General features: G+C 47.6%; 1 protein-coding gene across 6 annotated transcripts in view; it reads left to right on the plus strand.

The window, feature by feature from the left end:
* PNPLA6 (patatin like domain 6, lysophospholipase) overlaps positions 1-23,653 on the plus strand; it is an 84,209-nt gene that overhangs the window by 23,933 nt on the left and 36,623 nt on the right. For all 6 annotated transcript variants that reach the window (XM_082204555.1, XM_082204556.1, XM_082204557.1 and 3 more), the window contains exons 8-19: positions 2,054-2,213; positions 3,187-3,267; positions 4,711-4,839; positions 6,094-6,174; positions 6,848-6,998; positions 8,250-8,333; positions 8,444-8,550; positions 9,424-9,615; positions 13,096-13,173; positions 17,021-17,226; positions 21,584-21,715; positions 22,829-22,952. In XM_082204555.1, coding sequence (XP_082060681.1) covers positions 2,054-2,213; positions 3,187-3,267; positions 4,711-4,839; positions 6,094-6,174; positions 6,848-6,998; positions 8,250-8,333; positions 8,444-8,550; positions 9,424-9,615; positions 13,096-13,173; positions 17,021-17,226; positions 21,584-21,715; positions 22,829-22,952 — 1,525 coding nt within the window. The remainder of the gene's footprint in view (positions 1-2,053; positions 2,214-3,186; positions 3,268-4,710; positions 4,840-6,093; positions 6,175-6,847; positions 6,999-8,249; positions 8,334-8,443; positions 8,551-9,423; positions 9,616-13,095; positions 13,174-17,020; positions 17,227-21,583; positions 21,716-22,828; positions 22,953-23,653) is intronic.

Consider the following 23,653-nt stretch of genomic DNA (forward strand, 5'->3'; position numbering starts at 1 on the left):
CCTCCAGAATGAATTAAATTCTTAACCCGAGGTACCACTGTACCTGGGCAGCTGGCACAGCCATTGAACAGAGCGTGCCTCTGCTTTGCCACATAGTCAGGATCCTGTTGCCAGGCCGCAACCCTTCACCAGAATGTAGGAAGCCAGATGATGATACAGCTAACAAAATTAATAAGAATATGATGGCGGTGGGGAAGGGGATGCTTTTGCATGCATGCTTCAAGCTGGAGAGAGGCCGTTTTTCAGCTTTTGCTAAAACGCTTCCCAATTTGAGGCAACTTGGTGCCCTCCTCATATTGTGGACAACTCCCATCAGCCGCAGCCAACAAGGGATTATGGGAGTTGTAGTCCGAAACATCTGGAGGCCACCATCTTGGCTACCCCTGAAGTAACAGCTACATCTCCAGCTTTCAAGTTTCCCTGCATTGTTTTCCTTGGCGCAGATTTGAGCAGTGTCGGTTCCACGCAACATTTGGGGCAGCCATTTACTAGCTTCTGCCATTCTTCTTCTTTCTGGTTCTGCTACTCTCAAGAGAATCCAACGACCTGGTTTTTAGGACAGTACACAGAAAGGGAGGGAATTCAAGCAAATTGGATTGCTGTGCGTGGGGAATAACAAGAATTAATGCTCCTAACAAGTGGCCTTTGTGCACATTCACCACACCTCATAGAGGATGTGCATATAGCCTCACCGTGAAGAGGAAATTGTGCCTGGGGAACAGGTTGCTAAATCCTCTCCCCAGCTCCTTGGCTTTGCTGCTGCTGCTGCTACTGCTATCCTTTTTAAAAAAAAATAAAAAAATTAATTATTCTTTTTTCAATGCAAAATTACAACAAAAGTTACAAACATCGAATCCAAAATAAAGCAGTACAAGCAAGCAAAACACACAAAAAAACAAAAAATCCCCACATCTACAAATAAAACCATATCATCATTCTAATTGTTACGTACGTATACACATATTGACTTCCTTCCTTTGTTCTAAGACCTCGAAATTTTTACTCTTTCTAAATTGTGTCTAATGTAGATTACCTCTATCTTTATACTTTTTGCACCATTTATCTCTTTCTTTAACCCTGCAAAGCTTCATTCGTTACATACCGATATACTTACTCCAGAACAATGTTTTTTCATATACTCTTTAGCACATCGCCATTCTTTTAATAATTTTTGGTCCAATTGTCCCCTTATGAATGCTGTGAGTCTTGCCAGATGTATATATTCACAAAATTTAATTTGCCGTTCTTTCATTTATGGAATTTTTCTCCCTTTCCAATTTTTTGCTATGAGCATCCTGGCGGCTGTTGTCACATAGAGGAATACTTTCCTCTGATTGTCAGGAATATCGTTTGTGATTATACCTAAAAGGAATGCCTTGCTGCTGCTATCCTTATGGGTTTTGCAGCCAGCCCAGAGCAAATAGCCAACATCGTTATTATTAGTAGTAGTAATATATTACCCTATACCTGCAGATCTCAAGGCGGTTCTTAACGCAAAATCACAGTATAAAAACACAGAACATGTAATAAAAACAAAAACAACCCAATAATTCCCCATGTCCACAATAAATCTTAAAAGGGCATTGGATGTCAATCAGCCAGAGGCCTAGTTGGAGAGTAATGTTTTCGCCTGGTGTCTAAAGGTGTATAATGAAGGCGCCAGGCGAACGTCCCTGGGGAGAGCATTCCACAGACAGGGAGCCACTATAGAAAAGGCTCGTTTTCGTGTTGTCACCCTCTGGACCTGTCGTGAAGGAGGCGCACGATGAAGGGCCTCAGAAGTTGATCTCAGGGTCCTAGTAGGTTCATATGGAAAGAGGTGGTCCTTGAGGTATTGTGACCCTGAGCCATTTAAGGCTTTATAGGTCAAAACCAGCACTTTGAACTGGGCCCGGAAACTAATCGGTGGCCAGGGCAGTCAGACCGGGATCGATATAATATGCTGTCTTGCTGCAATGAGCAACTGAATTCTGATGTTTCTGAAGCCTCTTCAGGGGCATGGCGTGGTGCAAGGAGAGTGTTGTGGTGATGGTTCCCTCTTCCTTCCTCGCAGGGTGCTAGGCCACTTTGAGAAGCCTTTGTTCCTGGAGCTGTGCAAGCACATGACCTTCCAGCAGTGCCAGCAAGGCGAGTACGTTTTTCGCCCGGGTCAGCCTGACACCAGCATCTACGTGGTCCAAGACGGAAAGCTGGAGCTCTTCCTGTCTGAGCAGGTGAGGGCAGCGGGGAGCTCAGTCGGGCAACATCAGGAAACTCCATGGGGACGATTCCATAGCCGTGCATTGCTATGTGGCTCAGAGGGCAAGAGTTGGGCATGGCCTGGCGTTCGTCGCGGCAAGGAACGAACAGAGCTGCACAAGACCCATTGGCACAGTTGCATGCAGCTCTTGTTCGTTCCAGTGGGGCTTGTGCGGGAGACCTTGGTTGTGGTTCCTGCAAAGGATGACGTGGGGAGGGGTGCTCTGTTTGGGTCTGAGCGTGGCTAGCCAATTGCAAATGTCTTTGTTTGGTTGAAGAAGACAGAGTCCCTACCAGAAAAGAATGGCAGATTAAGTTGATGGAAAATGCCGAATGGGCAAAATGCCGAATGACTGGAAGAATCACAAATCGGGAAGACCAACATTTCAATAAGGAATGGGGAACATTTATAATTTATCTTAAAAACCATTGTAAACAGTTAAAATTGTTAGCATGACTGGAATAACACTTGTACAGCCGTACCTCAGAAGTCAAACGGAATCCATTCTGGAAGTCCATTCGACTTCTGAAATATTCAGAATGCAAGGTGTGGCTTCAGTTTGGTTTCCAATTGCACAGGCGCACCAGAAACAATAGCGGAAGCCGCACTGGACATTCCGCTTCCCAAAAAACATCCGAAAACCAGAACACTCACTTTTGGTTTTTGATCATTTGGGAGCCGGCGTGTTCGACTCCCAAGGCTTTTGGGAGCCGAGGTACGACTGTAGTTTAATGTTGAATTTTGGACAGAACGGAGATGTAAAAGATTTGGATTATTATAAAAGATGCAGGAGGAAATGATTAACAATAGGACCCACAAAGGGGAGGAGGAAAGTCCAGGAGATTCCTTGGAATCTTTTTATATATTGGATATGTGATTGTAAAACTTTGATTTGAAAACCAAATAAACAATTGTCTAAAAAAATTAAATCTCTTTGTTTGATTCAGGATGGGAAAGAGACCCTTGTGAAGGAGGTCTTTCCGGGTGACAGCGTACACAGCCTCCTCAGCATCCTGGACGTCATCACGGTAGGATCCTTGTCCTCCTCAGCTTGTCAGAATCCTAGATACGGAAAGGGCCTGCAAAGCCATCTAGTCTGGCCCCTTCCTCCACGCAGGGACTGCAGTGGAGGATGCAACCACAGCATCCCAAGCCTCCAGGGGAGGAGAGCCCACCCCTTCCTGAGGCAAGTCTGTTCCCCTGTCAGACAACTCTTGCAGTTACGAAGTTTCGCCTCGTCGTCAGCCTAAATCTTCTTCCTTGCCATTTCCACCATGTGGCTCCAGGCTCCAAGTTCTTCTAGTTGTGGGTTCCAGCCTCATTGCTCCTTCTCCCACCCATGCTGCTCCCTCCCCTGGCTTGCCCCACGGGATGAGCTAAAGGTGGGAACCGATCTCGAGGCTAGCAGCAGCCGAGGCACCATGATCTCTTCTGTGTCTGGAATTGGTGGAGCAGAAGGATCCCGATCTGTTTAAGCCCAGGGGTGCTGACCCATGGTGCTGCAGCTGTTGCTAAGCTCCACCTCCCATCATCCATGACCATTGGCCGTGCTGGCTAGGGTTGGAGTTGGAGTCCAACAACGCCCGGTGTTGGAGAGAGCCAGTGTGGTGTAGTGGTTAAGAGCGGTGGACTCGTAATCTGGGGAACCGGGTTCGCTTCCCCGCTCCTCCACATGTGGCTGCTGGGTGACCTTGGGTTAGTCATCCTTCTTTGAAGTCTCTCAGCCCCACTCACCTCACAGAGTGTTTGTTGTGGGGGAGGAAGGGAAAGGAGAATGTGAGCCGCTTTGAGACTCCTTTGGGTAGTGATAAAGCGGGATATCAAATCCAAACTCTTCTTCTTCTCTTCTTCCCATCTTCCATGACCATTGGCCGTGCTGGCTAGGGTTGGAGTTGGAGTCCAACAACACTTGGTGGGGCCCCACAGGTTCCTCTCTCCCCCACCACTTCCCCGTTTTAAGCGTCTGCCTATTGATATTTTCACCCCCTCCCATTGCAAGAATCTCCTGATCTGATGTTTTGAGAAAGGAGGGGGTGGAAACTACTCTTCTCTTCTTCCTCTCCTGCCTGACTGTGTGTATGGAGAGAGTCTTATCTATGTAGTGACTAGATGGCTGAGTGGGAGCTGTAACATTCATGCAAGCCAGTAGTTCTTTAATTTGTAGTAGCTATTAGAAATAAAAGCAGTTACTCTTCACAGCTAGCTTCCATGTTATTTATACTCTGCTGAGTCTGGTGCTCACAATTCACGGTTGTGAGTCCAGTGCACTGAGATCTGCTTTCCAGGACTGGAGGGTCTCTGAAAGTGCTCCAGTTGCCTAGCCCAGTCACTGACATCGGTTGAAAGGCGTACTGACACTGCCTTCTGACAAAAAATGTGTGGTTGTCTAGGAAGATGGACTCTTTGGAGCGGCGGGTGTGTATCGAATCAGGGGCCAGGCCCCTGTTGTTCTAAGATTAGTTTCCCAACAGGGTCACCAACGCCCGTACCGGACAGTTTCTGCACGGGTAGCTGAGGACTCCACAGTCCTGCGTCTGCCAGTGGAGGCCTTCTCGGCTGTCTTTGAGAAGTACCCTGAGAGCCTGGTCCGGGTGGTGCAGGTGAGTGCCCTGCCCATTGCTTCACTGGCTCCAGAGTGGTCTCTCCTTCTCTGCCCCCCGTCCTTCTCTCTCTCTGTGTCTCCTCCCCTTACTTCTGCATCTCCACCATCTCTGTTCTCTAGTCTCTGGGTTGTCAGGGACTGGGCAGAGGAGGAATGGTGGAGACCACCTCCCCATCTTGAGCAGGGAGGAGGCAAAGGAAGGCTGTTTAGATATACAACTGGGGTTTGCGGGACATCGCAGCTCAGAGGCAGATGAGGGGGAAAGCTGGGAAATAATGGAAGAGGAGGAGGAAGAGGAAGGTGCACCAAGGGGGCGACAGCCAACGGACACAGTGTCTTTAGAAAGCATTCCAAGCCCTCCATCTCCCAGAACCCGGCGAGCCTTGAAAGTAGGAGAGCAAAGAGCTCAGAGACAGAAGGCACATAGCAGCACCCATAGAGGAGACGATGAGAATGATGAATGAGGAAGTGAGAGAGACGGGGTGGAGATTCACTCGGGACAACGCCATTATCCCAGAGGCTGGGTTCTATAGCCTCTCTCTGTAAATACTGAATAAAAAGCGGACGGTAAGAAACATTTCCTTGTCTTTATACGTTGCTGGGCAACCAGCCAGGAGTTGCTGGCAGCAGACTGACACTGGTTCATGAGTTTGGCCTGGCTTATATGCACAACGGTTGACCTCCAGATCATGTTGTTGAGTATATTCCACATACTTGCCGTGGGTGGGGGTTGAATAGGGGTTTCTGGGATGTTTGTGTGCGTTTGTGTAAATCATTGACTCTTTCCATGATTGGCAGAAGCAGGCCACGAGATGATGATGATTATAAAAATGGAGAGAAAAAGAGGGCTCACCCCCCACTTGTCACAATCTTCAGAACACCGCATCTCTGAAAGTGTTCAGCCAAGGCATGCCCAGGAACTTAACAGCTGCTGGAGGCTTTTATCCTTTGGGGGGGGGGGTGGTTCGTCTTCTAGGCATGCAAATGCCATTTGGATTTAGCCAATCCAAGGCAGAATTGTGGAGCTCAGTCTTTTTGATAACCCAAGTAGCTTCCAAGTCCTTGAAAGATGCGGTGGTGGAGAAGAGAGGTTTCTGAAACCTCCTCGCCAGTCCCTGCTATAGAGAACGCCACAGGCTATTTATCGGACTGAAGCGACCCTCGGACTGAGAGTATTGAAAAGGGAATTGAAAAGCTCCCCTTGTGAGGAAATTGTGCAACTGACCTGCCCTTCTGCCTCTTTCCCTTTCAGATCATCATGGTGCGCCTTCAGAGAGTCACCTTCTTGGCTTTGCACAACTACCTTGGCTTGACCAATGAGCTTTTCAGCCATGTGAGTTCATGTCCTACCTCATTCTGCCTTCTCTCCCCCACCCTTGTCTGGCTAGAATCTGCTTTCAGAGTGGGAAGCAGCCGTACCTGGTCCCTGAGCACATCCTACCTTCCCTCCGCTGTGTTAGGGGTTAGGGCTTCTAAGCTAAGCAAAAGGCTTTGGCAGGCAGCATCTATCCTCCACTACCACCCCCCTTCCCCCCTGCTTATGTAATAACAACAACAACAACAACAATTTATTATTTGTACCCCGCCCATCTGGCCCAGATTTGTACCCCGCCCAGCCACTCTGGGCGGCTTCCAACAAAGATTAAAAATACATTAAAATGTCACACATTAAAAACTTCCCAGAATAGGGCTGCTTTCAGATGTCTTCTAAATGTCAGGTAGTTGTTTATCTCTTTGAAATCTGATGGGAGGGCGTTCCACAGGGCGGGTGCCACTACCGAAAAGGCCCTCTGCCTGGTTCCCTGTAGCTTTGCTTCTTGCAGTGAGGGAACCGCCAGAAGGCCCTCGGCGCTGGACCTCAGTGTCCGGGCAGAACGATGGGGGTGGAGACACTCCTTCAGCTATACTGAACCGAGGCCGTTTAGGGCTCCAAAGGTCAACACCAACACTTTGAATTGTGCTCATAAATGTATTCGGACAAACATGACTGTGTTCTCCATCCCCAGGAGATGCAACCGCTGCGGCTATTCCCCCAGTCGGGCCACACCTCTCGTACCAGCCCCGTCCGACACAGCAAGCGTGTCATCAGCGCCTCCTCCATCGAGGATGCCAAGGATAGCTCTGGAAGGCAGGGGGAAGCTTCCTCAAGGGACCAAGGTAAGGGAATTTGACGCGTCCATGGGCAGGCTGTGGGTGGGTCCTCTGTTTCCAGCGAGCCTGGTGTTCTGCAGGCACTGGCTGCTAAACATTTAGTTCATCCCCAGCTGGACCTTCAACTTCCCCAACGCAGATGAGGCGAGGGAGGTAAAAACAAAGGATGCCATCTCAGGCGTGGATTTAGCTGTCCGTTCCGGGGGAAGGAAATAAGGGCTGTTCTTGGAATCAAAAGTGGAGCACCGGGGAGACAAGTGTGGGTTGTCAGTTTTCTGAGCAGCAATCCTGCCCTCTTGTCTACTGTGCCCCAGACAGCTGTATTTGACTCCTTCCGAGCAGGCAGAAATTTAAGCAGTTTCTCTTGGGTGCACCAATGTTTGGGGCAGCAAACAAGCTTGGCTTCTGCCTCCAGTGGCTTCCCCTCACTATGGCACCATAGGAGCTGGGAGGGAGGCTTTGTTGCTACTGACGGCATGTGCAGGTCTCTGTCTGAGTTACATAGCAGCCGGGAGAGCAGCACCCCACATTGTCTCAGCTGATTCTCCCCTCTTCACTGTCCTTCCTCCTTTCCCTGCATACTCTTGGCCTTGGCGGGTGTACGTATCTGTCAAGGCTGGAGCCAGATGAAGGTCAGCGCTAAAAGAAGCAGATCTCTGTTTTCAGTGAACTCTTTTCTCAAGGAACTACAATTAATCCAGAATGCGGTAGCTAGACTGGTGACTGGGAGTGGCCGCCAAGACCATACAAAACCGGTCCTGATAGACCTACATTGGCTCCCAGTATGTTTCCGAGCACAAATCAAAGTGTTGGTGCTGACCTTTCAAACCCTAAATGGCCTCAGCCCAGTATACCTGAAGGATATCCCCATTGTTCAGCCCGGACACTGATGTCCAGCTCCGAGGGCCTTCTGGCAGTTCCCTCGCTGCGAGAAATGTACAGTGAACCAGGCAGAGGGCCTTCTCAGTAATGCTGCCCACCCTGTGGAACGCCCTCCTATCAGATGTCAAGGAAATAAGCAACTACCTGACTTAGGAAACATCTGAAGGCAGCCCTGTTTAGGGAAGTTTTTAATATTTGAAGTTTTATTCTGTTTTTAATGTTCTGTTGGGAGCCACCCAGAGGGGCTGGGGAAACCCAGCCAAATGGGCGGGGTATAAATAAAGATGGTATTATTATTATTATTATTATTATTATTAACATGAGGTGCCCACGTGTCTCCTGGGCCTGGTGAGTGATAGTCTTTTATACTGCCAGGTGACCCGTTGAAAGCAGGTCTGCTGGAACCTCCCGCTGCCCCGCTGCTGAGTCGCTGCATCTCCATGCCAGTTGATATCTCAGGTATGTGTCTCTCTCTGCCTTGACCACCTTCTGCCTTCCTGTGGAGACGCAGAATCCGCGGGCCTTGGGCTCAGTCTGCTCCATTTCTCTGGTGTTCTTTCCTCACCCAGGGATCCAGAGGGGCCCCCGCTCAGACTTTGACATGGCCTACGAACGAGGCCGCATCTCAGTGTCCCTTCAGGAAGACAGCTCCGTCTCACTGGCCGGCTTCGCCCGGGTGAGTCTCTAGCGATTGGGATGCTCTGCTGGTGCCTGTGGGATGCTGTTGCTGCCCTAGATAGATACACAGCGAGGGAATTATTATTATTATTAATAACAACAACAACAACAACAACAACAACAACAACAACAACAACAATAATAATAATAATAATAATTCTTTATACCCCACCCATCTGGCTGGGTTTCCCTAAGATGGAGCCTGTCAGGTGGTGATGTGTGGTTGTAATCTCAGTCAGATGACTTCAGGTGAGAGAGAATTAGAATTACGGTACTCTACTTTTGTAGAAACTCTTGCATTGTTTCATTTTTCTTACTGATTCAATAGCAACAACCAAAGTGCAAGCATATAACAAAAAGAAGCGAAGAATCAGAAATTTAAACCAGAAAGCGTCAGAGCCTAGAAGGGCAAAAGGAGAAATTGGGAAGACCAATTTTTTAACAAGGAATGGGGGAAAGTTATCTTAAAAGCCATTGTAAACAGCTAAAATCATTAGTAGGATTGGAATAACACTTGTAGTTTATTTTTGGATATAATGGAGATGTAAAAGATTTGGATTATTCTAAAAGATGCAGGAGGAAATGGTTAATGAAAGGACCCACAGAGGGGAGGAGGGAAGTTCAGGAGATTCTTTGTAATCTTGTTTTTATGTTGGTTGTTGGATAATTGATTGTCAAACTTTAAATTGAAAAAGTAAAAAACAAACAAACCCAAGGTTCCAGTGTATTTATACAGTATATAAAAAAACGGGTTGTGCCTGGTGGAGATGGTGGGTTTCTTTCCTTTCCCTCTCGCGGGAGCCTTCCTCTCCGGTAGCTTCTTTCCCCCTCTGTCCCCTACCTGACCTTACCTTGTCACCATCCTTGGCAGTCGACATCCCATGAGCCCCGGGAGCGGAAGTCGGTGACGGTGGAGGAACAGCCGTCTGGGATCTACCACTACAACTACTGCGAGGACGACTCTGCAACAGGCGACTGTCCCTTCGGCCCCTACCAAGGGTGCCAGACGAGCGCCATCTTTGAGGCTGCCAAGCGGGAGCTGGTCAAGCTTATGAAGATTGAGGTAGATGCCGTCTGGGATCCCTTACTTCTCATTCTGCATGGGAATTGGTTGGTTTTTCAAGGCCACATAATTTTTTATTAGTTTTCAATTACAATACATACCTCTGGTTATGAACTTAATTTGTTCCGGAGGTCCGTTCTTAACCTGAAACCGTTCTTAACCTGAGGTACCGCTTTAGCTAATGGGGCCTCCTGCCGGTGCCACACAATTTCTGTTCTCATCCTGAGGTAAAGTTCTTAACCTGAGGTACTACTTCCGGGTTAGCAGAGTCTGTAACCCGAGGTGTAACCCGAGGTGTTTGTAACCCGAGGTACCTCTGTAAACCAATAATAGCCTCATTTTAACAATGCCAAATTATAATACAGTTCCTAATAACAATCATTCAGATGCCAAATTATATCATTCAGCCCCACCCCACCCCGACATGCTAGAATTGATGGTTGGATGATTTACTTTATTTCTGCGTTCCAAAATCTTATTAATTTCAATTACACTCCGGTCAAAATGACAATCCCTTATACGACAACTGCAATATTAACGACTTCCATTCGTACTGACACATTAAAACAGGGGTCAGCAAATTTTTCAGCAGGGGGCCGGTCCACTGTCCCTCAGACCTTGTGGGGAGCCAGACTATATTTTGGGGGGGAAATAATGAATGGATTCCTATGCCCCACAAATAACCCAGAGATGCATTTTAAATAAAAGCACACATTCTACTCATGTAAAAACATCAGGCAGGCCCCACAAATAACCCAGAGATGTGTTTTAAATAAAAGCACACATTCTATTCATGTAAAAACACTCTGATTCCTGGACCGCCCATGGGCCGGATTGAGAAGGCGATTGGGCCAGACCTGGTTCCCGGGCCTTAGTTTGCCTACCCATGCATTAAATGATTTATACAGGTGAGGCACTCAAACTGTATCCTTGTTCTTCCTGTGTGTGGCAATTATTCTGTCCTTGATGTTTCTTCCTGTCCTTGTAAAATATTACAGTGGTGCCTTGCAAGATGAAATTAATCCATTCCGCGAGTCTCTTCGTCTTGCGGTTTTTTTGTCTTGCGAAGCACGGCTATTAGCGGCTTAGCGGCTATTAACGGCTTAGCGGCTTTAAGAAAAAGGAAACAAACTCGCAAGAACTCGCAAGAAGTTTCGTCTTGCGATGCAAGCCCATAGGGAAATTCGTCTTGCGGAACGACTCAAAAAATGGAAAACTCTTTCGTCTTGCGCGTTTTTCGTCTTGCGAGGCATTCGTCTTGCGAGGTACCACTGTATGTCTATCTTTTCCCAGTTACAGATAGGTAGCCGTGTTGGTCTGCCATAGTCAAAATAAAAAAATTCCTTCCAGTAGCACCTTAAAGACCAACTAAGTTAGTTCTTGGTATGAGCTTTCGTGTGCATGCACACGAAAGCTCATACCAAGAACTAACTTAGTTGGTCTTTAAGGTGCTACTGGAAGGAATTTTTTATTTTATCTTTTCCCAGTTGTTGCTGTTCTCCATCACGCCTTGGGCAGAGCTATATCCCATTGTTGTTTCAGAAATTCTTGATTGCTCTGTTTTCAAGGCCACATAAGAGGCTTCTTATCATCAGTGGCTAGTTTTGTCCCGTTACGTCCCTGATTTCCAGTTGCTGGGGATCACAAGTAGTGAGCTCTTTCTACTTGTTTGTGCAGAGGCTTTTAAATATATATTTCATATATATTTTAATGTTCATAGACTGAGCTTTTTGGGGGGATGCAGCAAGGCGTTATACAACGTACAAAATTACAGTAAAAGGAATTTAAAAATCAATTTTAAAAACTGGTTAGGAAAAAGAACTTAAGGTTTCAAAGGCTATGGATCTTTCCATCAGTCAGTTGTTAATCCCACACTGTCTTCCTCCTACCTGTAAGAAGTTGGTTGTGGATTTGTTGGCGACAGGGCCCATTATTTAATCCTCCTTAATGCAGAAACCTAAATTTCTGACATGCGGTTGAATCACTCCCACAAAATACCGACAGTCTGGAGTCACTCAAGAACCGCAGTTGCAAAACTCGTAAAAGCTTGATTGCGAAACTCGTAAAAGAATAATTACATTCTGATCTACACATTAGTCTGGGAGGTGCCGATCAGGTCAATTTGCATTGAAATTAACAGAAATTAAATGCCCTGTAAATTGGGGTCAGGGCTTACATCCAACTGCTTAAGGTTCAGAGCCTCTTGAGGCCTGGAAAGGAGGTGAGTTTTGGTGCCTTGAGACAACTGCAGTTCCCATGGTCTTTGAGGCGAGCCGTGATAGCTAGACCGGTTCCATATTAGTTTCGTTTCTTGGGTTGATGTTTCTTTTACTATGCTTGGGTTGAGAGCCTGTGCAATGTTCACCTGTCACGATCAGGCCTGGGAATTTTCAAGAGTGCTGATTTCCTCACCTGGCCCAGCAAGTTGTTTCCCTTCTGGGAGCTCACCTACCCCACATCTGCCACTGCAGGAGCTGGGCTCTCCATGGGCTTTGACATGCTGGGGATCTGGCTTCTTTGCTGCAGGATTGGTCGCCGGCCTGGCTCCTTTTGCTCCACCGGGTGTTGGAGACCCTGGCTCCTCTTGTTGGACTTTCTCCATATTTGCCATTGGGTCCCCGGAGCACAGATTCACACAAAGTGGCAATCAATCTTGCAGGATTCAAAAGGATTTATTTGAAATGCATATGCAGGATTAAAGCACAGCGCGATAAGCTCGCAATCTGCACACCCAATTCTGAGCGTGTCAGCTTTTTATACCCTTTAGAATGCATAGACAGGTGTTCACATGTAAAACATGTGATTTACACTAATAGCAATAAGATATAGCTTTGTGTCTTGTGTTACCCTCCTCCTTTTCAGCCTCCCCCTGTCTGGGGTTACAGTAACACCCATTCAACCTTGCTCTTATCTCTACCCGCCTAAGCCTGACATTCCAGAGAGAGAGACCCATTTTCACTGTAACATCTAAGCAAGAAGAAAAAGCCTTGTTCTTCTGGCTCCTGTAAAAACCTCCCTCCCCCCTTTAAGGAAGGGGTTTTGGGGATAACAAATGAGAGAGGAGAAAATGCCTCAAACAGTTTTTGGGATCATATAATATTCTAATATTCTAATAATAATATTCTAATGCCTGCCAACCTAGCAGTTCGAAAGCACCCCCAGGTGCAAGTAGATAAATAGGGACTGCTTAGTGGCGGGAAGGTAAACGGCGTTTCTGTGTGCTGCGCTGGCTCGCCGGATGCAGCTTTGTCACGCTGGCCACGTAACCCGGAAGTGTCTCCGGACAGCGCTGGCCCCCGGCCTCTTGAGTGAGATGGGCGCACAACCCCAGAGTCTGTCAAGACTGGCCCGTACGGGCAGGGGTACCTTTACCTTTACCTTTAATATTCTAATGGCCCTTCACTCTTGCAGGGCTTGGACTACAGCCCTGATAGCACACCCTTGTCCCAGATTGCCCTCACCCTTCTTCTCTTTCCACAGGATTCCTCCTTGCTCAATAACCGGGTGTTGCTGCACCATGCCAAGGCTGGGACCGTCATTGCCCGCCAAGGAGATCAAGTAAGTTTTATGGGTGGCACCAGCAAAGTCGTCTGGCCCAGAGGAGGGAGGATGGTTTGCAGTATTAAACACACACACACACACACACACACACACACACACACACACACTGTGATGACCTGGGATTCGGACTCAGATGCTGAACCTGAGAGATCCCAGCCTGCACAAGATTCCCTTCCTCCAGAACCAGCTGAGCCGGGGCTGGGGCTTGAGCCTGAAGGGTCCTCACCTGGGCTGGATCCTCAGGTGCAGGCGTCAGCTGAGTCTGCTCTGGCCCCGGAGGTGATGGAGGACCCATTGCCTGCAGGTGCTCCACTCTCAACCCCGTCAGAGGAAGCTGAGGTTGCCTCTGGGTCCGTTGACCCTCCAGCCTCTCCTGAGCTGCTGAGGCTCAGGGCAGAGAGGCGGAGGGAACTAAGTTCCCGCAGGAGGAGTGCTCGCCTCCAGGCCAGGTGAGGCGAGTCACCAGAGGATCGGGGCCGCCCTAATGCCTCGGGGCAGATAAAAGCTGGCCAGCCCCAGTCCCAAGTTGCGGGAGCAACCTTGTTGGTTGCTAGTTCCTGCCTGAACCCTGTCCTGCTTTCCTGGCTGAGCTCCTGACCCGCCCTGGCTCCCTGCTTGCAAGCCTGTTCCTGTCTTCACCCGACTCCCTGCCCTGCACCCAGCTTCAGCTACTATGGACTGCCTCCACTTGCACCTTTGACCACGGACCGGACTTGGACCTTGCCTCTTGGGTAACCCACGAGACCAACACACACACACACACACACACACACACACACACACTATAGTGAGAGGATGCAATGACGCAGCACAGGAAAGAATTGGAAAGTGCACATTCCCCTCTCTTTGTCACCCTCTCTCTCATAAAATAGTTGCCTTTACCAGTAGACTGCATCTAGTGCTGCCCCCCCCCCCAATGTTTGATGGACAAGTTTCTTAGCAAATCCTGCCTCCCCAAGCCTTTCTCCACACCTTCTGCTTCCTTTTATTATTGTTTAATTTTTTATTTAAACTTTTCAAGTTTATACATTTCACTAAATTACAATCATTTTGACATTTCAAAACTTGACTTCCTTCCCCCTCTTTCTGTGGTTCCTTAAATTTATTTTTAATATCTTCTGCCTATCCAAACTTAATTTGCTCATTTAGTCATCTTCTTTAAATATAGACTCTTATAAAACTGCAGGTTATTACAGCAATCCTTCCAATGTTCTTATCTGTTTACAATTTATCTGTAAATATTCAATAGTCCATTTCCATTCTTTTATTTAAAAAATTGTTATCTTGATTTCTTATTTTTCCGGTAAGTTTCACCATTTATGCATATTCTGTAAGTTTTTGTATCCATTCTTCCTTTGCTGGGACTTCTGCTCTCTGGTTCCTTCAGCCTCGTTTTATATTATTGTAGGCCCTCGATTGTCTCTTGGATCTTTTTCAAGTTTTGGGCATCCATGGACAGGACAAGAAGTGATACTATGAAACTGTAGGCAGGCAAATTTAAGTTCAGCATTGGGAAGGGTTTCCAAGCTAAGCAGGGGGCAGGTTGCATTGGAGCTGGTCAGGTTACCAAGAAGAGGCTGGAAAGGCATTGGAAGGTGTGGTTCTTAAGCACTCATAGGACTTGTGGTTGGATGACCTTAAAAGACCTTTCTTCCCCATGGAGGGCCAGAAGGACCAAATATTGGATTGGGGAAACTAGCTAACATGTTTTAAAATGTTTTAAACGGTTTCAATTTTGGTTCTTCTGTTTTGTTTTTGTTGGGTTGAGGCTGGTTAAATGTTTAGTTGGGTTGGCGGTTATTTTAATTTGGGTATAACTGTAAACATTATTAGTATTATTAGGAATCTGTATAAGATATTCTGTTTTTTAGCGTTTAATGTTTTATTAAAGATTTAGGCTTGACTACTGTAATTCGCTCTACGCGGGGCTGCCCTTGAAGCTGTCCCAGAAACTCCAGCGGATGCAGAATGCTGCAGCGAGGCTCCTCACGGGGTCCCTGCCATGGGAGCAGATTCACCCAGTGCTTTTCCAGCTGCACTGGCTCCCGGTGGAGTACAGGGTCAGTTTTAAGGTGCTGCTTTTGACCTTTAAAGCCCTTCATGGCCTAGGACCCTCATACCTACGGGACCGCCTCACCCGGTATGCCCCACGGAGAGCCTCAAGTTCCATAAATAGCAACACCCTAGTGGTCTCAGGCCCTAAGGAAGTTAGATTAGCCTCAACCAGAGCCAGGGCCTTTTCAACACCGGCCTGGTGGAACGCTCTGCCTCATGAGACCAGGGCCCTGCAGGATCTGATTTCTTTTCGCAGGGCATGTAAAACAGAGTTGTTCTGCCTGGCCTTAGGCTTGGAGTCAGTTTGATTCCCCCCCCTTCTTTCTTTTTTCCTTTCTCCTCCTGTGATGAGGCTGCATTTTAATGTTTTAATGTTGCATTTTAATCTTGTTTTTAAGTTGTATTCATTCAACTTGTTTTTATTATTGGTTGTTAGCCGCCCTGAGCCTGGCTTTGGCTGGGGAGGGCAGGGTATAAATAAAACTACTTATTATTATTATATTTTTATGTATGCTGTAAGCCACCCAGATGGGTGGATATAAATATTATCATTATTATCATCATTATTTTTCTAATGCTGGGATGGACTCATTTGCAACCCATTGAACTAAATTGACTCACAGTTAGCAATTAACACAATGAGATGGGCACTTGTGTACAAATTAACAAATTCTTGCACATCATAGTGGTCTAAGTTTATTGGGAGGTGAAAGGATTGAACCCAGAGCCTCAGGGTCCATGATTAGCACTTAACAAGCAAACCAGCTATGGAAGATACTAGGGAGATGTAATATCATAATTCCCTGTAATTGATAGAAAGACTACAAATGCTTAGTTACCAAGAACTTGGCCTTCTAACTTTGCCACCTGCCTGATGGCCTCCGAGTTTCAGCTCCAGTTATCTTTCTTGCTTCAGCTCATGCAGAGACCAGGAACTGAAGACCCAAATGTACTCTAGATCTGGTTCCTGGTATACCTCCCCATGGCCTCAGGCTCTTAGTACCAGCAAACCCAAACACAGCAACAAGCAAATAGAACAAGTGTTTACAGATAGTGAGTTGCATGAGTTACTTGTTTTTCATCTTGCTGGAGGTTCCATTACATTTCTAATTCTGTGTTTTGCTGTTGCTCTGTGGAATTTAAAGCACAGACCTTTTTTTTTTTACCTTTTTTGCCATGGACTAGAAAAGGAGGGGAATAAATCTATCAGGAGAGGGCATGAGAACTGGAGCAAGAGAAAAGGAGCGGAATGCCAGGCTGGCTCCAAGAAGTATTTGTTGCCACCGTCAGAATGCCCGCTCTGGAATTTTGAAATCTTCAGCAGAAACTGCAAACGTGATTTCGGATTGTAAGGGGCAGAATGCGGCTTTAAAAAATGTATAAAATACTGTGCTTTTAACCGCACCTTAGGCCAACCACAATTTCTCTCACCACCAAAGGAACACAAGCGAATAGCAAAGAGAACGTGCACAAATGACGCTGACACAAAAATCCACACATACATTAAGCAAAATAGAAATATCGCCTCCCGACCCCATCCCCACCCACCATTCCCCCTTTTTTCTACCTAATGTAACCCTAATGTCTCAACAAATGAAACTGACCTATGGAAAATGTAACTTGAAAAAAGAGACATTGTGCATACCTTTGTAAACCAAGAAAACTTTAATAAAATATTTTGTTAAAAAAATAATACTGTGCTTTTTCTAGAGCTCTGCTGTTGGGTTTCATGCTCCAAAGTGAGCCTGTTCCCTGGGGAGACACTGCTCACGCTGATTTCTCTTGCCAGGATGTCAGCCTGCACTTTGTGCTTTGGGGCTGCCTGCACGTTTACCAGAGGATGATTGACAAGGCCGAAGACGTGTGCCTCTTTCTGACGCAGCCCGGAGAGATGGTGGGCCAGCTGGCCGTGCTTACTGGGGAGCCGCTCATCTTCACCATCAAGGCCAACCGCGACTGTACTTTCCTCAAGATCTCCAAGTCCGACTTTTACGAGTGAGTGGCACGTGAATGCGGTCATGGAACTCCAGTGTATACCGTATTTTTCGCTCTATAAGATGCACCAGACCATAAGATGCACCTAGTTGTTGGAGGAGGAAAACAAGAAAAAAAATATTCTGAATCCCAGAAGCCAGGACAGCAAGAGGGATCGCAGCACAGCGATCCTGCTTGCTGTCCTGGCTTATGGGATTCAGAATATTTTTTTCTTGTTTTCCTGAAGGCTCCTGTTGTCCGGGAGAGGCTGCACGCGGCTAAAGCTCCCCCAAGAGCCGCGCTCCCTTTAAAGAGCGTGTGGAGCGTGTGTGTGGGTCTTGGGGGCTTTTCCCCGAGGAGGGAGAGGCGCACACACGCTCCACGCGGTTCTTTAAAGGGAGCGCTGAGCAGAGCTTCCCGCCTGCATTCGCTCCATAAGATGCACACATATTTCCCTTTACTTTTTAGGAGGGGAAAAGTGCGTCTTATAGAGAGAAAAATACAGTAGTTAGCAGAGTACAAACTTAAACACATTGCAAGATTCCCCCCAAAATAGACCAGAGGCAATTGTATTGCATCCAGCAGAGCTTTACTGCTACGGAAGGCAAATGAGCATAATAGTCACAAATCCAATACATTCAGGGTTGGCACTGTCCATAAGGAATCCACTTGCAGTAGACTTAACTTACAGCAACGTATAATAAGACTAAGCCTTAACACTATCTATCTGCAGAACACCACACCAGAAGGAAAAGAGATAGAAAGAGAACGTGAAACCCAGACCCCTTCTGGCCTCTTATTATAGTCTGAACAACCACAAGCAACGCGCACCTAATAATGTATTAACAATAAATTTATAACATATTGTTTCTCAGTTCATAAACAACAAACATGTAAACGTGCATAAAGTCACAAATGATAGGAGCCCAATAAATGTTCCATGAACAGAAATATTTGGCGTAGTCAGTGACTATCAAAGAATACTGAGATGGAGGCAAAAAGCCTTTCAACAGTCAGTATACTGCAAATATGCGGTGGTAAGTGCTCCAAATGTAGAAATACGGTATACCGAGCGCAGCAAAAGACAGCAGCAAACAGAACAGTTTTTCCTGGATAGATGAACTGTTTCAAAGATGATTCTTTATCAGCAAATAAATTGTCCATACAGGTAAATCTAATAGCAATGGATCAACAATCACTTAAAAGTGTAGTAAGCTGATGGAACTCAACTCCTATAATTTGTGACTTTATGCATGTGTACATGTTTGTTGTTTATGAATTGTGGAACAATATAATGTTACAAATGTATTGTTAATACATTATTAGCTGCATGTTGCTTGTGGTTGTTCAGAGTTTTCTGTTTTGCAACACAGGGGATTTTCTTTGTTGTATACTTTTACTGCAGTCAGCATGACCTTAACAGAAATAGATAACAGGACCAGTTTAAGCCAGCTGTACTCAGCTTCTCTGAAGGAATAACCCAAACATGAGGAACCTTCTGCTTGTTTCTTTCACACAGAGAAGCTTCCAGAACTCTCTTGAATTAAGTAGAATAGGAAAGATCACACACATCAGATCAATACTTTCTGCACTAAGAAATGCAAACTGAGATACACATCTCCACCCACGCCTTGCCGTGCAGTACCTGTTTTTTCCAACCTGCCCACCTGTCATTGCTCACTCCTGGACTCTTGATATTGTTCCTCAAGTCTTACCTAGTTACTTCCACTCTCTTCGCCTTTGCCATCCTTCCTCCTCTGCTATGTGATCCAGGGAGGGTCAGGTGGGCAGAATGAAAAGCCCAGATTCCATTCATTTCTTCATTCTGGTAATGTGGCTACAGTCCGGGGACAGAGGGAAGAGAGGGGCTTTCCTATCCTCTACCGCTAAGGACTATTCATTCTTTTCTGTAGTAGCAAGAAAAGTAGCAAAGCAACCACTGAAATCACTTTTTCAGCATGCTGGCTAATCTCTTTGAAAACAAAAGGATTGGCTGGGATGGTTGAAACTGGTACTATGACAGTCCCCATCTTTTTATTTTAATATTTATTATTCATTTACAGTGGTGCCCCGCAAGACGAATGCCTTGCAAGACAGAAAACTCGCTAGACGAAAGAGTTTTCCGTTTTGGAGGTGATTCGCAAAACGAATCTCCTATGGGCTTGCTTCCTAAGACGAAAATGTCTTGCGAGTTCCTGCGGGGTTTTTTCCCTTTCCCCCTTTTTTTAAGCCGCTAAGCCGCTTATCAGCTGATCCGATAAGCCAATAAGCTGCTAAAAGCCGCTAATAGCGCTAATCCGCTAATCCATCAATGGGCTTGCTTCGCAAGACGAAAAAACCGCTAGACGAAGAGAATCACAGAACGGATTCTTTTCGTCTTGCGAGGCACCACTGTACTTTATTTAGGGCAATGGATTAAACTGGTTACTATGTTTTTTTTAAAAAAAAACACCAAATGTTGTTCTGCAAAACTCAAGCGTACAGTAAAACCATCCGCTTAAGCCAGTAAAAGCCACACCAGTTAATTAAAAATAAATAAATAGACCTGATGATCATGAAGTACAAAAGGTAAAGATGATCACAATGTCATGAAGTTCAAGAGGGAAAATTTATAACTTACCTTAGAGACCATTCAAAGAGTTAAAATTGTTAGCCGGATTGTAATAACACTTGCAATGTATGTAGCAAGAATTATGGAAACAATGGAGATATTAAAATTTGGATTACAGTGGTACCCCGCAAGACGAACGCCTCGCAAGACGGAAAACCCGCTAGACGAAAGGGTTTTCCGTTTTGGAGGCGCTTCGCAAAACGAATTTCCCTATGGGCTTGCTTCGCAAGACGACAGCCCATAGGGAAATCTCAGGGACAGCGGGGAAGCGCAGCGCGTCTTCCCCACTGTCCTCGGACCTCCTCCGAAGCCTGGCGGCAGGGCGGGGACACCTCCTCCCGCCGCCGCCGGGCTTCGGAAGGCTCCCCCGAAGGCGGGCGGTGGGGCGGGAACACCTCCCGCCGTCGCCCGGCTTCGGAACGGTGCTCCGAAACCGGGCGGGGGGGAGGGAACACCTCCCGCCGCCCCCCGGCTTCGGAACGGTGCTCCGAAGCCGGGCGGGGGGGAGGGAACACCACCCGCCGCCCCCAGGCTTTGGAACGGTGCTCCGAAGCCGGGCGGGGGGGGGAGGGAACACCTCCCGCCGCCGCCCGGCTTTGGAACGGTGCTCCGAAGCCGGGCGGGGGGGGAGGGAACACCTTCTGAAGGCGGGCGGGGGGCGAAAGTCTTTGCTCCCCCCTGCCTGCCTGTCCCGGAGGGCTTTTGAAGGCAGGCGGGGGGGAGCAAAGACTTTCGCCCCCCGCCCGCCTTCAGAAGAGGTCCAGGACCTCTTCTGAAGGCTGGCGGGGGGCAAAAGTCTTTGTCCCCCCTGCCTGCCTTCCCAGGGGCTTTTACATCGCCCCGGACAGCGGAGAAGTCCTCCGCTGTCCCGGGGCGATTTTAAAATGCCGCCCGCCAGCATTTTAAGATCGCCCGGACAGCGGAGAAGTCCTCCGCTGTCCCAGGGTTTTTTAAAATGGTGGGGGTGGGAAGAAAAGCCCTTGTCCCCCCCCCCAGCCTTCAGCCTGGTCTGAAGGCGGTTTCCCTAGGAACGCATTAATTGATTTTCAATGCATTCCTATGGGAAACCGTGCATCGCAAGACGAAAAGCTCGCAAGACGAAGAGACTTGCGGAACGAATTAATTTCGTCTTGCGAGGCACCACTGTATTGTAAAAGATGCTGGAGAAAAGGATTAATAACGAGACCCGCAGAGGGGGAAGAGGGAACACCAGAGATTTGTGGGAATCTTGTATTTTTGGAAAGTGTTGTGGTATGACTGGAACTTTGCACATGTAAAATCAAATTTTAAAAAATTGAGGTAAAAAATAAAGTTCAAAAGGGCAGATCAAAGTGTGCAATCATTAAATCATGATCTTTAAGGTGATAAAAGTTCAAAAGGACAGATCTTAAAGCATGATCATAAAATTATTATCCTTACAATCGTAATTAAGATCTTTGCGTTCAAAAGGGCAGGGCCCACCATTAGCCGTCAGTAGAAGCCTGAGAAAAGAGTCCACATCTTCAGAAGAGTCCCGCTCCCTGTATTTGGGGAGGGCTGTTCTGCTGTTAGTAGTGACTCGGTGCTGGTATGTGAATTGGCCCTTGCACTGAGCCCAGGCACTTTTCCAGCTAGCCTTGTGCAGTGAGCCCTGGCTGGCCTTTCCTGGGTCTCAGTCAGAGGTGCTTCCTGGGGCTGGCCCTGGAAATGCTGGGCTGGGCTGCGGGGGGAACCACACTGGGGCAACTGCCTCTACCACTAACCTGTGATTCTCCCCCCCCCTTCCAGGATTATGCGGGAACAGCCCAGTGTGGTCCTGAGTGTGGCTCACACGGTAGCAGCTCGAATGTCTCCCTTTGTGCGCCAGATGGACTTTGCCATTGACTGGATGGCTGTGGAGGCTGGCCGGGCGCTTTACAGGTAAGGGGCAAGCACTGTTACCACCCATGCCCACCCTGTGCCCAGAACCCCCCATTTCTCCTTGGCGCAGGTCTTTGATGTTATCCTCCCCACAGGGACGTTTCTGGTCCTTTCCTGCTGCTTCAGTGCGGGGAGTGGGGCAGGAACTTTCATGACATCGCTGAAGGAGGACCCTCTTGCTAGGAAGCCCCAGTGGGTCCTCCCCTCCCCCCCCCCCATGCACTCAATGTCACCATGTTCCCATCCAAACCTCTCTCCAAACCACTCTCCAAAGCCTCAGCCCGGTATACCTGAAGGAGCGCCTCCACCCCCATTGCTCAGCCCAGACACTGAGGTCCAACTCCAAGGGCCTTCAGGAGTTCCCACCCTGCAAGAAATGAAGCTACGGGGAACCAGGCAGAGGGCCTTCTCGGTAGTGGCAACTGCCCTGTGGAACGCCCTCCCATCAGATGTCAAGGAAATAAAAAACTTTCTGACTTTTAGAAGACATCTGAAGGCAGCCCTGTTTAGGGAATTTTTTTATGTTTGATGTTTTATTGCATTTAAAGGTAAAGGGACACCTGACCATTAGGTCCAGTCATGGCCGACTCTGGGGTTACAGCGCTCATCTCACTTTATTGGCCGAGGGAGCTGGCGTACAGCTTCTGGGTCATGTGGCCAGCATGACTAAGCCGCTTCTGGCAAACCAGAGAAGCACACGGGAACACCGTTTACCTTCCCTCCAGAGCGGTACCTATTTATCTACTTGCACTTTGACCTGCTTTCGAACTGCTAGGTTGGCAGGAGCAGGGACCGAACAACGGGAGCTCACCTCGTAGTGGGGATTCAAACCGCCGACCTTCTGATCGGCAAGTGCTAGGCTCTGTGGTTTATCCCATAGAGCCACCCACATCCCTTTTTATCGCATTATTATTATTATTCTGTTGGGAGCTGCCCAGAGTGGCTGAGGAAAACAAGTCAGATGGGCAGGGTACAAATAATAAATTATTATTATTATATCTCTCTTTGGTAATGGCCTCTGCTGTCCCCTAAAGCCAGCCGTCGAAAGAGATGCCCTGCAGAGAGGGGGAGGGCAATTTGACCATGGTTTCCTCCTCTTTCCATTTTTCCTAGGCAAGGCGACAGGTCCGACTGCACCTACATTGTGCTGAATGGCCGGCTGCGCTCCGTCATCCAGAAGGGCAACGGCAAGAAGGAGCTGGTTGGGGAATATGGCCGTGGAGACCTCATTGGAGTGGTGAGTTGCTATTAAGAGGAGGGTTGCAGAAGAGGGTCTTGGAGAGGAATGCTGGACAGCTTGCCTGCTCTGTGTGTCTGGCTAAGTCCCCTCCAACTCTGCAATTCTAAGTCATTGAATGGATGCTTCTGCTCCCGGGTACAGTCTCTCCCTCCCTCCCTCCCTCTCACTCTTTCTCCCTCTCCTCCAACTTCCCCCACCAAAGACACTGGTAACTTCTAGGGTTTAGAAGCCATAACTGAGACCAAACTGTGCCCACTTGCTCCTCCCTCCTTGCAAAGTGTTGTGGTTTGGTTGGGCAAATAGTGAGCAGAAAATACAAGTTCAAGGTGGGAGGTTGTCCCAGGGTGAAAGGTTCAGGGAGACAGACTGGAAAACAGAGTGATTTGACAAGTGATTCTACAAGTCGGGTTGGAGAGACCCCATTAATTGCCGACGGAGAATTTCACAGCACCACCAAACTCCGCTCTCTTCCAGCGTGATCAGTGTGACCTCTGTTCCAGCAGAACATTGGGACTTGCAGCAAATGTTAGATTCCTTGCAGATACAGATCCTCCTCTGAGCAAACCCGTGTAGTTGGTGAACTATCTGCAGCAACCTTGGGACCTGCTCAGGGGAGGTCTTGCTGGAACAGAGGCCTATTTCCTGGTAATCGTGACAAAGAGACCTATCCACCCAATTTGGTCCCAAGGGTTGTTCTT

Source organism: Podarcis vaucheri (assembly GCF_965113315.1).
Source record: "Podarcis vaucheri genome assembly, chromosome: 17".
Taxonomy (NCBI): domain Eukaryota; kingdom Metazoa; phylum Chordata; class Lepidosauria; order Squamata; family Lacertidae; genus Podarcis; species Podarcis vaucheri.